General features: G+C 37.0%; 1 protein-coding gene across 1 annotated transcript; it reads right to left on the bottom strand.

Moving 5' to 3' along the window:
- Window positions 1–811: 811 nt before the first annotated feature.
- LOC308642891 (adenylosuccinate synthetase isozyme 2-like) lies at window positions 812–3,268 on the bottom strand. The gene is given in 2 exon segments (XM_081282272.1): window positions 812–3,151; window positions 3,154–3,268. Coding segments are annotated over 2 exon segments (1,356 nt in total). The 5' UTR covers window positions 3,239–3,268; the 3' UTR covers window positions 812–1,880.
- Window positions 3,269–16,093: the final 12,825 nt, after the last annotated feature.

The following is a 16,093-nucleotide window of genomic DNA, read 5'->3' as shown; positions in this document are numbered from 1 at the left end:
AAAATACTAGACAGCACTAAAAACTACTAGTAATAATATGATAAAATTAACACCAAACACATATACTCATGATAAAACACACACAGATGTTAAACTCACATTTTTTTAAAAAACAGACTCTGAAATTCAAGCATTTTCTGTGGACAAGATACAGAAAAGAACAGCTTGGTTATGAGAAAGATACACAGTATACATGGTAACTAAGCAAGTGTCACTATCATATTACTATTTAACACTAAATAAGACAATGAACATATATTTACTTGATGAACTGTACAAATGACAGTAAGAATTCAGTTACCATGAACCCTTTATGTGTAATTAAACTGAGATATGTAAAGCAAAATCTATTAGAAACGCAAGAAAAGGTGGATATACATGAAGTGTAGCTTTAATGACAAAGAGTTCTGTCACTAGGAAGACACAATCATCCTGGACCTGTACACACCCAAAGTGAGCAGAGGAGGAGAAGGACCATCTAATACTCCAGATGCTGTAGGGAAGTCTACAAGCTCTGAAGACCTTAGAAGTGTTTTGTTCTGTTTTTTAGTTTAGCTGCTGTGAGGACCTTGGTGCCTGGGGAAGAGCAATTACAGTTAAGCCTGGGGAACAAAACCGAGTTCTCAATTGGCTCATGAGGTGTGAGGGGAGAAGGGACAGCAAGGGCAGGTGAGAATTTCAGGACAGGAGATTCTTGATTCTGTGCTGAGAACTGTGAGAACACACTGGTAGAAGCATTCCCAGGGTGACAAGAAAGAATGGCACCAAGGGGACATCTCTTCTTCTTCTTTTTTTTTTTTTACTAGAAATATTTGATTCTTTTTAATCAGCTATTGATGGTATAATAAAATAAAGTGGCACCTAATTTAAACATTTATAGTTCATTGAAGGATAATCTACAACACAGTATGCTAAGCCTAATTGCCAAAATAACACTTTTTTTATTCAAGAAAGGAGAAATGAAGGCATGATCAAAATTATGGCCAACAATCTGGGTTCATTTAGACACTTGTAGATGCGTTTGTATGTATATTTGTAGGCACGATGTTGAAAAATCAATCCAAGTAGACTTAGAAATAATGATATGTAAAAAAAAAAAAAGGAAAGATACATTTCAGTTAATGTCTAAAACTCAAGAAAAATACCCACCAAATATCACAACATATCTTTTAATGACCACTTTTTTTTAAACATTAAGATTGTTGTTTTGGGGGAACATTTTTTCTCTTTGAATATTTAATTAAATGTTCAATGTATTAAATAATTTACAGAGAGAAATAAGTTGTATATTCTGTACAAATTAAAGGACCCATGAATAAGCTCCCTCCCCCTGCCAATAGCTCACCTTTGCAATGATTTCAGCAGAAAATGAACAGTTCACAATTTAAACTGAATTTATAGCATTTACAGCATTGCAAAAGTTTACAGAATCCTATCTCTTCATCCTTTTTTCTAACTGCAAAGATTACAATGACAGAATTGAACGATCAGAATGTAAAAATATTTGTGCAAAACTGCATTAATTGTTCTTACCATGGTAAAACCTAAGAACATACAATGACAATAATGAAGAAAAACTACATTTAAAGTAACTTCTTTAGATTTCAAACAACATGAATTTACTATTACTAAACACTGAAAGAAAACGTGGCACCATGAGCAGCAGGAGCAACAAATGATTCGGCAATTATGCCAGCTCAGGAGAGCCGACACTGGAATATGCCAAAGTCAATCTCCACAATAGCCATTCTTCCTAAAAGACTGGAAACAATGGTAGGGCTTAAAACTCACATCAATGTCTTTATTCTTGAATTTTCAGGTCATAAAGAAATATTTAAGAAAGTTTTCCCCCTCTCTCTCAAGGAGTGTTTCTGGAATCCTTAAAACAGTTGAATCATGGATTCTCTGGATTTACCTACACCAATCCATTTAACTGGAATTTGAAGCTCATCTTCAATAAATCGAACATAATTTTGTGTATTAACAGGTAGTTCTTTAAAAGTCCGTGCATTTGATATGTCTGTATTCCATCCTGGGAGAGTCTTATATTGAACTTCAACTTTATTTAAGACTTCTTGGTTTGCTGGGAAATGAGGTATGATTTCACCATCTAGTTTGTAAGCAACTCCAACTTTGATTTCCATAAACATGTCCAAAATATCCAACTTCGTAAGGGCCAACGCAGTAAATCCATTGATCATATGAGCATATTTGAGTAAAACAAGGTCCAACCATCCACATCTTCTTTTCCTTCCTGTAGTCACACCAAACTCCCTACCCCTTGTTTGTAATAATTCTCCAATTTCATTGTCTTGCTCTGTAGGAAAGGCACCAATACCAACTCTTGTGGTATAAGCTTTCGCAACTCCATACACTTCACCAACATTTTGAGGTGGCATACCCAAACCTGTACAAACACCTCCAACAGTACAGTTCGAAGAAGTTACAAAAGGGTAAGTCCCAAAATCAATATCTAACAATGCTGCATTTGCACCTTCTACCAAGATTTTCTTTGGTGGTCCATGTAGGGCCTCATATAGGAAATAAACTCCATCTCTCACCATTGGTTTAATCCTTTCCATATAACCCTTGAGTTTTTGTAATTCGCCTTCCATGTCTATTTCCAAAGTAGGATATATAGATTTGTACTGGTTAGCTAGAACCTTGAACCTCTCAGAGAAGCCTTCAAAGTCAGAAACAAGATCGCACATCCGAAGTCCACTCCGAGCAGCTTTGGAAGAATAAACTGGGCCAATGCCCTTTTTTGTGGTACCCAAATTTTTTCCTGCTTGTTCTTGTCTCTGTTGTTCCTGGATACCATCAGCTGCTTGATGAAAATCAAATACAACATGAGCTCTGTCAGATATGATAAGCCTCTTTTCCCAGCCTTCTAGACCTTTTCCTTTTTGAACATTTTTCTCTGCTTCTTCAAACAATCCAGGTAGATGAATTACCACACCATTTCCAATGAATGCTGTGACATTTGGATTAATTATCCCACTGGGTAAAAGATGAAAATCATATTCCACAGAATCTACAACAACTGTGTGGCCAGCATTCTTTCCTCCCTGGCAGCGGCATACGATGTCGGTGTCCTGCGCCAACAGATCCACCACCTTTCCTTTGCCCTCTTCGCCCCACTGCGCGCCACTTGGTTCCCTCCGGGCCGCGCCCTGGGACGGCCGCAGTCACCGTTGGGCAAAGAGGAAGCCGCTGGGTTGTTCTCGACGAACGACATGGCTCAGGTGAGGCGAAGCGAGCCCGAAAGAGCGAAGAGTGCGCGAAATGAACTGCTCGGCTGCCGCCAGCCACATGCGGAGGAAGAGGACATCTCTTCTGTCTAAAGACCTTAGGCAGAAGAAAGCCTTCACCAGACGTAGAGATAAGGGTGGTGAAGATGGAGATTCACTGGAAGGGTGAATTGAAAGGACAGAGTTTCTGATCCATGATCTCTTCTGGTCGCCCCTGACTCCTCCTCTGTCATATAGACCAAATCTAGTCTTTCACATGACAGTCACACTGTGTTTGAAGAGAGTTACTTTGTCTCCTGCAAATTCCCAATTCATTGGTCTAACTATACCCAGGTCATTTAGTTATCTCTTAGAATTTCAAATTTTATCCCCGATGCTAAGGCAACAAATGATGATCAAATGAATACTGTGAATCTATAAAAGAGATTCCTAGAGATACCAGTAGATTAAGGAAACTTATTGTTTTGTTTTTGTAGGAAGAAATAGAGTGGATTCCAGAAATGAGAGAAAAGTGTTTGTTATTATTCCACAGCAACCAATGACACAAATGATTAAGCTAGAAAAGAATGTGATGTTCAAAAAGCCAAAGTAGGCTTGCTCAGAACAAGCCAAGCTAACTCAACAAGGTTAGCATAGTGCTCTTGGGATAGTACGCCTTTTCGAGCCTTGTACTACCTGATCTCTCCGTAACATGCAATGCTCTCAACCCCTCCCTCTTATTTGGAATCCAGGTCTCCCTGGACTCCTGGACACTTTCCATTATGATAGTTTCCTTGCTGGCTGCCTCTTCCTCATTTTCTTGTAAACTAGTGCTCTGTAATATGTTCTCTGCCAACAGTGGGAATCATCTGGAGTGCTGGCTAAAACAAAAATTCCTGACCCATCCCATCCCACGTGTTCAGAATAGGTCTCTCGGGAAGTGGGGCCAACCACGATATAGTACTTAGGTAATTCTTATATACATCAAACCTTTGAGACAACACAGCTTTAAATGCCCACAATCCCCAACCATTGTCATGGCTACAACCACCACCTGTTTGTTTATGAAAACTGGAGCTCCATCTGAGAAAATTGCTTTCACACTGTTGAAACAACTCTCAAACTCCCTTGGACATCTTCATGTTGTCGTACAAAAGAGTTTACAAATCAACAAGTCAAAATTGCTTATCTTTCCCTTTTTCTAATACCATAAACCTTACTACCTATACCTAGACCTGAGAGTCATCTGTAATTACTTCTTTTCTATTATTTTTCTATTCTATGTCTAGCAAAACTTGCATGTTCTTTGTCTTTAGTATATTTTACTTTGCTTTTCTTCTCTCTATCCCTGTACATTTGCTTGATTCAAACCATTCTCATTTATCAAATGGATAGCTGATACAACTCTTTTTCTTAGTTTTAGTCTTCTTCAACTTTTAAACTAGATTTTATATTATAACAAGAGTAAACGTTCCAAAATGTACACCTGTTCCTGTCATTTCCCTTCAGCCCATTAAATACTTGGATGTCCTTCTGTCATCTAAAGAAATAAGTCCAAAACCTATGGCTTCAAGATATGGTAAGGTACCTAGCAACAAATAGTACCACCTCCCCTGATATGCCTTAGCCCTGGACTAACTGATATGTTCTGGTTTCCCAAAGGTATTGAGCTATCTTGTGTTTTTGTTTTAAAGAATCTCTTAATAATAATTTTCTCCATCTGGAATAGCTTTTCTCTGCTTTTCCATTTAGGAGAATGTTCTTATCATTCATTACTCAGCTTAAGAAGTCTTCTCTGAGTCTGTAGCCAATGTGGATTAGGTATCCATCTTTTGTGTTTATGAAGAACCTCATTCTCACCTCTACCACTGAACTTAGTAAGCTGTGTTAGGCTATTGTTAGATCACCATGCTCCGCACTTGACTAAGAGATTTTTGAGTGTAGGACACTAAGGATTTAGAAATGGGGTAGGTGAAGTTAAATGGGTGTTTGAATTTATACATTTCTCAATTTCAGCAAAGAATACAACCAAGTATTAAATGGGTAAGATATGGACTTTAGGCAGATTGTGACTATTTTAACCAAAGATTTATAATTCATTTATTAACCACTTGATGTTACATCTGCAACAGAGTGAAACAAAATTTTCTTTTTGTTTATTTTTAGGGATGTAAATAAAGAGAAAACCTATATCCTTATCAAAACTGAATGTCATACAATGTTTAGAAAGATTCTAAGCTCATAGATATAAAATTTAGTTTAAATGGATCAGCAGACAGAAATACTGGCTGGCAATACAAAAAAAAAATAGGAACCATAAATAAGCTCTGGATTTTAGTTTCAAATCAATTTTACAAAAGTAGACAAATAGATGTGCCCTGGTATCATCTCATGTGAAATAGATATAGGAATGTTTGTTGACCAGTAGCATAAGAAAATCCAGCAGTATGAGAGAGTTCCTAACATAGACAACCCAGTATCAATCTCAACTAATATCTAAGTTGTATCTTGCCTTAAAGTGGTGCTATCCCCCTAAGATCTATGTGTTAAAAGTTTTGTCCCAGGATGGCTGTATGCAGAGGTGGTAGAACCTTTGGGAAGGTCCTAGTGAGCGGGAGTACTTAGGTCACTGGGAGAGTGCCTTTGACGGAGGTTGTGGGATCCCAGACCCTTTCCTTTCCTTTTTCTTCCTGGTTCATGATGTAAGCAGTTTGAACGTCCACCATGTGCTTTTTCCATAGTGTGCTGCCTCAATATGGGCCCCAAACAGTGGATCCTGGATAGGAACCTCCAAATCCATGAGCCCAAATAAACCTTTCCTCTTGACAAGTTAGTGATATTAGATATTTTATTAATAGTGACAGAAAACTAACACAGGTGGCATGGTCTCTTTTAAATCTGTCACATTTTAAGAGAGACTTGGAGAAACTAGAATATATGCATGTACTCAAGTAAAAGCAACTATATCAATATCGTAGGTAAATACTACTTTGTGGAGAAATGGCAAAGGACAATTGTCAAGAGCCATGGAATAATTAATCATTCATTCATTCATTTAATAAATATTTACTGAGCACTTACTGTGTGCCAGGCACTATTCTCAGAACAAGGGACAAAGTAGTAAGCCAGACTGATTTACCACTCTCACGTTAACTCACGTCCTATTTGGGAAGAGAGAAAGGGAAGACAAAACAAACAAACAAACAAAAAACTAAGTAAATGAATGAACAAGATCACTTGAAATACATGTAATATTAACTTTTACAAAGGTAATTTGTGGGCACTTGGTACTAGGTGACTTGGGTGATCAGAGAAGGCCTCTGAGAAGACATTTGAGCTAAGACTTTAATGTCCTAAAGGAGGATCCAGTGATGCAAATGTCTGGGGACAGAGTGTTTCAGGTAGGGAGAAGAACAAGTGCCAAAGCCCTCAAAGTGAGAACAGGGAGGAGGCACCTGTGCTGGTCTGTAGTGAGCTTGGGGAAGAGTGGATTTAGGTGAGGCTAAGAGAGAGGCTGGGGGTGGGGGAGGGGTGGGTTTTGTAGGGACTTATTGGCAAAGCAATAAATTTATATTAAAATGTAAGTTCTTATATGAATTAACCATGGCAGTTAACCCTGCATTCCGTGGCAGGGAAAGATTACTCTGGCAATTGTATAGAGAGAAGGAGGGGGGCAAAGCTGAACATACAGAGGACAGTCAGGATTTTACTGTGGTGGTCCAAGTAAGAGATGGTGAAGCTTCAATCAAGATTTAAGCAGCTGATAGAGAAAAAAAGAGAACAAATTTGGGGTTTGTTTTAGAGGTAGAGAAGAATAGATTGGTTTATAGATTGGATGGACATGGTGGTGGTGGTGGGGGGGGACAACTAAAGGAACCAAGCGGTATCTCTATATGTCTTTAGCAAGTGAGTAGAGAAACATGTTCTGTAGAGGGAACTGAAAATATTGTTGATTTAAACCCAAGGAGTCCATTCAAGACCCAAATGAAGATGTCAAATAGACAACTGAATATAAGTGTCTGCGTCTCAGAGGAAATGCATCACTGGATGCTTAGGTTTGAGTTAAAGCTGGATTACAAAATGTGTATTTGACCTTCAGTAAAACTTACCTGGCTACACCTTGGTCTCCAAATCTGGAAAAAAAAATGAGAAGAATAATAGCGTTCATTTCATGAGACTGTAAAATGCTCAGTTATCATGGTGGGTAGGACATGGTAAGGTTTAGCAACAGTAAGCTATTTTATTTATTACTTAGAATACTTTTATTTGCAAGTTATAAAACTGCAGCTGGTTTATAAAGTAAGAATGATTTACAATTTAATAAAATAAGAGATCATTGACTAGAATGGCTCTGGGATTAGCTAAGACATCATTAAGAACCCGGTTCTTTTTATCTTTGTGTTGTGTTTTTCTCTATGTATCAGAATATTCTTGATTATGGCAATTGGATGAAAACATCTAGTGGAGGGAGAAGGTCTATTTCTTTTCATCCATTTCTCTTTTCCTTCACAAACACTTTAGTTTTGAAAAAATTTCAAGCATCCACAATAATCTTTCCCAAACTACTTGAAATTAACTTGCTGACATCATAACACTTCATTCTAACTACTTTAGCAGGCATCTCCAAAGAATAGCAACAATATCCTGCATACAATCATCCAATATCAGACTTACAGAGATTAACAATAATTTACTGATATAGATTTTCAAGTGTAGTGCATACTCAAGTTCTTTACTTTCTTTATTGGCTCCCAAATATCTTTTATGTCTGCTTTTAAATTCTAGGATCCAGTGATTTTGTCCTCATTGCATTGTTTGTGCATTTTTATTCTCCTTCAGTCTAGAACAGTGCCACTACCTTTTTAGCTTTATGACACTGATGTTTTGAAGAGTTCAGGTCTGGTATGTACTGCATTCTGGAATTATCTGATTGTTTTTTTAAGGTGTCATCTAACTTCTTCCTCTATACACTATATATCTCATATTGGGCCTAGTGTCTTGCATAGATCTAGTTTATTTTTAGCAAAGTAACCTCGTGGATATTGCTGTGTACTTCATATTGCAGCATATGCATCAGGATTTTATGTCAGGATCTCCAACTATTAATGATGATGCATTTTATCACCCAGTTAAGATGGTGGCCATCCTATGTGTCCATTGCAAAGACATATATTTCCTTCAGAGTTCTGTATTTAATCTAGGGGAGGGAATGTTTTGCCATCATGCTGTTCCTTAGCTAGGGACTTCAGCATCCATTGATGATACTTGCATGACTTGATTATTACTTTGGGGCTTGCAAAATATTGATGTTCTAATTCTATTACTTTTTTTCACATTTATAACTGTATTTTTTATATAAAGAAGTGTCACCCCTTCTTTTTACTGAAGTTTTACTATGAATTTTTACATTTATTTTGGATTCAATGTTATTGTCAATTACACTATTTACTTTTGATGCTTTAATTGTTCCAAATTATGCAGAACACCTCAAGCTGGTTCCTATGTGCTTTTACTATCTCTTTATGTTCTGTTTTCTGGCATAATGAGGTAATAATAAATCATCTGTTCATTGTTGTGACAAAATGCCTGAAAAAAACAACTTAAAGGAAGAAAGGTTTATTTTAGATTATGGCTTTAGGGGTTTCAGTCTATGGTTGACTGGCTCCATTGTTTCTTGGCTTATGGTGAGAGAGATCGTCATCATGGAGACAGGGAAGGATAGAGAGGGAGAAAGAGAGAGGGAGGAAGGAGAGTAGGGGAGATAGGGGAAGAAAAAAAGAAAGTCCCTGGACAAGATATAGTTCTCAAGAGCATACTGCCATGTATCCACTCCTTCTACTACAACTTACTTTTACATCTTCCACTACCTCCCAATAATGCCACTAAAGTATTAATCCACCAATGAGGTCAAGGTCTTAACAATACAATCATTTCCCCCAAATCCCCACCTCTGAATATCACTGTACTGGGGACTAAAACTTCAGCACATGAATCTTTCGGGGGGGGGGGGAATTCCAGATCAAAATAATTACCTCAGGTATCAAACATTAACTGTGTACTTTTCTGTTTCAGATACAGAATTAGGCATTTATACAGAAGCTATTATTCCTTTAAGTGAGGACAGGCATTTAGAAATCAAGGTAAGTATGCAGTGTGTTTACTGGTTGTGCCTTGTCATCCTTTCTACCTTTCTTTAGTGAAAAGAGCTGGGAGATGCACACACACACACACACACACACACCTACATATGTATATATATGATGTATACCAATTATATATGTATGTGTGTGACATGCACATATAATCTACATAATAAGTTCATATTGATATTTTCAATTTAAATCTAACATTATACCATCTTAATTTGCTTTATGTTTTCATTTTCCCCTCAAAGTGAATAAAATATGAATACATCAAAGGTGTATAAGCAATACATTAAAATATCCATAAAATAACTTTAAAACTAATAATAGAAGCACTACTATAACAAGCATACTCAGGAAATTGTTAGATTCTTTTTCATAGTTCCTTTTGTCTTTAGAACAGATCTCACTAAAAATATATAGCCAGAAAAGTTTGTGTAGAAGTTACAGGATGTTCTGGATTGGATCTGGAATGTTTCCCACAGGCTCATGTGTCGAAGTTTTGGTCTCCAACGTAGTGTTGTTCAGAAGTAGGGAAGTGATTGGATTATGAGGTCTCTGATGTCATCTGTGGGTTACTTGATGGATTCATAATTGAGTAGACTACTGGGAGGTGGTGAAAACTGTGAGAGGTAGGGCCTCGATAGCGAAAGGTGGTCACTGAGGGCATACCCTAGAAGGATATGTCTTATCTCTGGCCTCTTCCTTGTGCTCTGTTTTCTGGCTGCCAAGAGGTAAGCAGCTCCATGACCTTCTACCATGACTTTTTTTACCTCACCTCAAGCTCAGAAACAATGAGGCCAACTCATCAAGGACTGACATCTCTAACACCATACGCCAAAATAAATGTTTCCTCCTTTAAGTTGATTTTCTCAGGTATTTTGTCACAACAATGAAAAGCTTGACTAACACACATGATATAATTATAGTCATTGCATCGATTTGGTATGGAGTTATGTTCAGTTGTTTCAATTCTTGTTTTAGGGCAAAGAAACCCTTCCTAGAAGACCCGTGGTGATCTCTTCCCACATCTCATTGGCAAGGAGATGGGATTTTTGAGGTTGACCTTGACTAATCAGTATTCATCACTGTGGAAAATGGAGGAGGGACTGAAACTAAGACAAAATCTGGGCTCTATCAGCAAGGAAGAAATGGGACGGCTGATTTGACCATCAATTTCAGTGTCTGGTACATCTAATGCTGTGATAGTTTTACCCCATTTCCAGGGCAGTTCGTTAAATATGTCAACTGCTGTTCTCTACTTTTTACATTAATGTATGAGAAAATACAAATCCCCAATGTTAGCGTGACTGTGAAGAAGATTCTTTTCATATAGTGCTAATGGTTGCATAAATGGGAACTATCATTGCAAAAAATCAGTTTGACAAGGTATTTTATATCAAATTAAAAAAATAACTACTTCAAACTTGTCATGTCAAAATAAACAATTCAAAAAACTTAAATATCCATGTAGTAAAATGGTTAGTTAAGCCACGATGTCGTTGTTTGATGGCAGTGTAGCTCAGTCAAAAGTAATAATTATGAAGACCATGTTGTAACCATGTAGTAGGAAAAATGTTTATAATAGTGGATAAAAAGAATATAAAAGGATGCCTATGCAATGATTATAATTCAAGAATTATGTCTGCACATAGATAAAAGCCAAAACAGAAAATGGAAAGAAACCAAGTCAGTTTGATAGTGATGGGTGAAGAGTACCTGGAAGTAAATTTCTTTTTTTTTCTTTTAGTATTTTAAAAATGTGTTCTTTTTAGTTATACATGATAGTACAATGTATTTTGACATATCATAATACATGGAGCATAACTTCCCATTCTTGCACATGATGTGGAGTTACACTGGTTACCCATTCATATATGAACATAGGAAAGTTATGTCCAATTAATTCTTCTGTCTTTCCCATCCCCTTCTCTCCACCCCATTCCCCTCTGTCCAATCCAGTGAACATCTACTCCTCCCTCTCCTTGCCTACTGTGAGTGAGCATCCACATAACAGAGAGAACATCTGGCCTTTGTTTTTTTTTTTTTTTTTTTTGGATTGGTTTATTTCACTAAGCATGCTAGTTTCCAGTTCTATGTACTTACCTGCAAATGCCATAATTTCTTTATGGCTGAGTAATATTCCATTGTGTATATATACCACATTTTCTTTATCCATTCATCTGTTGAAGGACACCTAGGTTGGTTCCACAGCTTAGCTATTGTGAATTGAGCTGCTATGAATATTGATGTGGCCGTGTCACTATAGTATGCTGATATTAAGCCCTTTGGGTATATACCAAGGGGTGGGGTAACTGGGTCAAATGGTGGTTCCATTCCAAGTTCTCTGAGGAATCTCTATACTGCTTTCCAGAGTAGTTGCACCAATTTGGAGTCCCACCAGTGATGTATGAGTGAATCCTTTTTCCCACATCCTTGCCAACATTTATTCTTTTGGGGGGAGGGTACAGTAGATTGAACTCAGGGGTGCTCAACCCCTGAGTCACGTCCCCAGCCCTACTTTGTATTTTTATTTAAAGACAGGGTCTCATTGAATTGCTTAGCTGAGGCTGGCTTTGAACTAGTGATATTTCTGCCTCAGTCTCCTGAGACAATGAGGTTATAGGTGTGTGCCACCATGCCCAGTTTATCTTCTTGATAATTGCCATTCTTATTGGAGTGAGATGAAATCTCAGTGTAGTTTTAATTTGCATTTCTCTAATTGCCCATTTATTAATTGAGCTATTTATTTTTTTGGTGTTAAGTTTTTTGAGTTCTTTATATATCTTGGATATTAATGCTTTATCTGAGGTGCAGGTGGCAAAGATTTCTCCCATTCTTTAGGTTCTCTCTTCATATTCTTGATTGTTTCCTTTGCTGTGAAGAAACTTTTTAGTTTGATACAATCCCCTTTATTGATTCTTGATTTTACTTCTTCTGCTTCAGGAGTCTTGTTGGGGAGGTCAGTTTCTAAGCCAATATGATGGAGATTTGGGCCTACTTTTTCTTCCAATAGGTTCAGGGTCTCTAGTCTAATGCCTATATCCTTGATCTACTTTGAGTTGAGTTTTGTGCAGGGTGAGGGAAGGGAGTGTAATTTTATTTCATTACATATGGATTTCCATTTTTCCCAATACTGTTTGTTGAAGAAGCTATCTTTTCTCCAATGTATGTTTATGGCACCTTTGTCTAGTATGAGATAACTGTATTTATGTGGGTTTGTCTCTGTGTCCTCTATTCTGTACCATTGGTCTTCATGTCTGTTTTGGTGTCAATACCATGCCGTTTTTATTACTATAGCTCTGTAGTGTAATTTAAGGCCTGTTTTTTTTGTTTGTTTGTTTGTTTGTTTTTTTGTTTGTTTTTTTTGCGATGCTTCCTGCTTCACTTTTCTTGCTAAGGATCGCTTTGGCTATTCTGGGCCTCTTATTTTTCCAAATGAATTTCATGACTGCTTTTTCTATTTTATGAAGGACATCATTGGAAATTTAATAGGGATTGCATGAAGTTTTGTAGTGCTTTTGGTAGTATGGTCATTTTGACAATATTAATTCTGCCTATCCAAAAACATGGGGATCTTTCCATGTTCTAATGTCTTCTTCGATTTCTCTCTTTAGTGTTCTGTAGTTTTCATTGTAGAGGTCTTTCACCTCTTTTGTTAGATTGATTCCCATATATTTTGTTTCCTTTGAGGCTATTGTGAAGGGGGTAGTTTTCCTAATTTTTCTTTCAGTAGATTCATCACTGATGTATAGGAATGCAATTGATTTATGGTTGTTGATTTTATATCCTGCTACTTTTCTGAATTCATTTATGAGTTCTACAAGTTTTCTGGTGGAGTTTTTTGGGTCTTCTAAATATAGAATTATGTCATCAACAAATATGGTTAGTTTGAGTCCTTCTTTACCTTTTTGTATCCCTTTAATTTCTTTCTTCTATCTAACTGCTCTGGTGAGAATTTCCAGGATTATGTTGAATAGAAGTGGTGAAAGAAGGCATTGCTATTTTTTTCCAGTTTTTACAGGGAAGGCTTTCAATTTTTCTCCATTTAGAATGTTGTTGGTTTTCAGTTTAGCATATATAGCTTTTATAACGTTGAGGTATGTTCCTACTATCCCTAGTTTTTCTGTATTTTGAACATGAAGCAATGCTGTATTTTGTCAAATGCTTTTTCTACATCTAGTGAGATGATCATATGATTCTTGTCTTTAAGTCTATTGATGTAATGAATCTATTGACTACAATATCTTGAATCAACCTTGCATCCCTGGGATGAACCCCACTTGATCATGGTGCACTATCTTTTAAATATGTTTTGTATGCAATTTTCCAGTATTTTATAAGAATTTTTGCATCTATATCCATCAGAGGATATTGGCTGGAAGTAAATTTCTGACTTTATCTAGAATTTTGTTAAAATATTGTCAACCAAAAATAAAAAAGAAAGGCAACTGAGGGGAAAAGTTCTTTTTATATTCTCTACTCAAACAGATTTATCTGGGCTGTTAAGAGAATCTAAACTTTCTTCTGGGAAAAATCTTTAACGTATCTGCAGACACTCTCCTAGCCTACCTTGCCTCATCTTCTGGGAAAGCATGAGTCAAATTCCACAATCACTCTAACAGAATGCCAATTGTGCCACTGGAATGTCTCATATCAAAAGCTGATGGAATTTGCTCCATTCAGCCACACATAACAACTGCACCCTTGGTGCTGCCAGAAAGCTCAGTCTGGAACTGATTGCTATAGTTCTCTCCCAGAGCAGTCAAGTTGATTGCTTTTTGAGAAAGCCTCTAAGGGATTTTTTAAAAATTTTGTCCATGTACCTATGGAGTTGTCTGTACCCCTGGCTGGAGTAGAACCAGAAGAAGGAAGATCCTAGGGCCCACCAAGTGGAAGGGTCTTTTGGGGGGGAAGAAATGCAGTGGCAAGAGTTGAAATTGAAAATTTGGAAAACAGGGTAAAGAGAATGAGTTGAAAATAAACATTCAGACCTCCAAAATTAGAAGGCTGGATAATGGAAACAACTCAGAGGAAAATGAGATCACCAAAGCATGTATGTGAGGACACACCGGGTAGCCAGACTGGAGCAGCCATGCGAATTCAGTTTAGATGAATAGCAAGTCTTTCACCTCTTTTGTTAGGTTGATTCCCAAGTATTTTATTGTTTTTGAGGATATTGTGAATGGAGTGTTTTTCCTCATTTCCGTTTCAGAAGTTTTGTCGCTGATATACAGAAATGCCTTTGATTTATGTGTGTTGATTTTATATCCTGCCACTTTGCTGAATTCATTTATTAGTTCTAGTAGTTTCTTTGTAGACCCTTTTGGGTCTTCTAGGTATAGAATCATGTCATCTGCAAATAGTGATAATTTAAGTTCTTCTTTTCCTATTTTTATGCCTTTAATTTCTTTCATCTGTCTAATTGCTCTGGCCAGTGTTTCGAGAACTATATTGAATAGAAGTGGAGATAGAGGGCATCCCTGTCTTGTTCCGGATTTTAGAGGGAATGCCTTCAACTTTTGTCCATTCAGAATGATGCTAGCCTAAGGCTTAGCATAGATAGCTTTTACAATGTCAAGGTAAGTTCCTGTTATCCCTAGTTTTTCTAATGTTTTGAACATAAAGGGATGCTGTACTTTGTCAAATGCTTTCTCTGCGTCTATCGAGATGATCATATGGTTCTTATCTTTAAGTCTATTGATGTGGTGAATAACATTTATTGATTTCCGTATGTTGAACCATCCTTGCATCCCAGGGATGAATCCTACTTGATCATGGTGCACAATTTTTTTGATGTGTTTTTGTATTCGATTTGCCAGAATTTTATTGAGGATTTTTGCATCTAGGTTCATTAGAGATATTGGTCTGTAGTTTTCTTTCTTTGAGGTGTCTTTGTCTGGTTTCGGAATCAGGGTGATGTTGGCCTCATAGAATGAATTTGGAAGAGCTCCCTCTTTTTCTATTTCCTGAAATAACTTGAAAAGTATTGGTATTAATTCTTCTTTAAAGGTTTTGTAAAACTCCGCTGTATACCCATCTGGTCCTGGGCTTTTCTTGGTTGGTAGTCTTTTGATGGCTTCTTCAATTTCATCCATTGATATTGGTCTGTTCAGATTGTGTGTATCCTCCTGACTCAGTCTGGGCAAATCATATGACTTAAGAAATTTATCGATGTCTTCACTATCTTGTATTTTATTGGAATATAGGTTTTCAAAATAATTTCTAATTGTCTTCTGTATTTCTGTAGCATCTGTTGTGATATTGCCTTTTTCATCCCGTATGTTAGTAATTTGAGAAGTAGAAGAAGATCTTAGAAGATGGAAAAATATACCCTGTTCATGGATAGGCAGAACTAACATCATCAAAATGGCGATATTACCAAAAGTTCTCTCTAGATTTAATGCAATGCCAATCAAAATCCCAACGGCATTTCTTGTAGAAATAGATAAAGCAATCATGAAATTCATATGGAAAAATAAAAGACCCAGAATAGCAAAAGCAATTCTAAGCAGGAAGTGTGAATCAGGCGGTATAGCGATACCAGATTTCAAACTATATTACAGAGCAATAGTGACAAAAACAGCATGGTACTGGTACCAAAACAGGCGGGTGGACCAATGGTATAGAATAGAGGACACAGAGACTAATCCACAAAGTTACAACTATCTTATATTTGACAAAGGGGCTAAAAGCATGCAATGGAGGAAGGATAGCATC

Source organism: Spermophilus citellus (genome assembly GCF_964194105.1).
Source record: "Spermophilus citellus genome assembly, chromosome: 2".
Classification (NCBI taxonomy): domain Eukaryota; kingdom Metazoa; phylum Chordata; class Mammalia; order Rodentia; family Sciuridae; genus Spermophilus; species Spermophilus citellus.
Note: the sequence above shows the minus strand (reverse complement) of the source record. Positions and strands in the feature narration are given on the sequence as shown.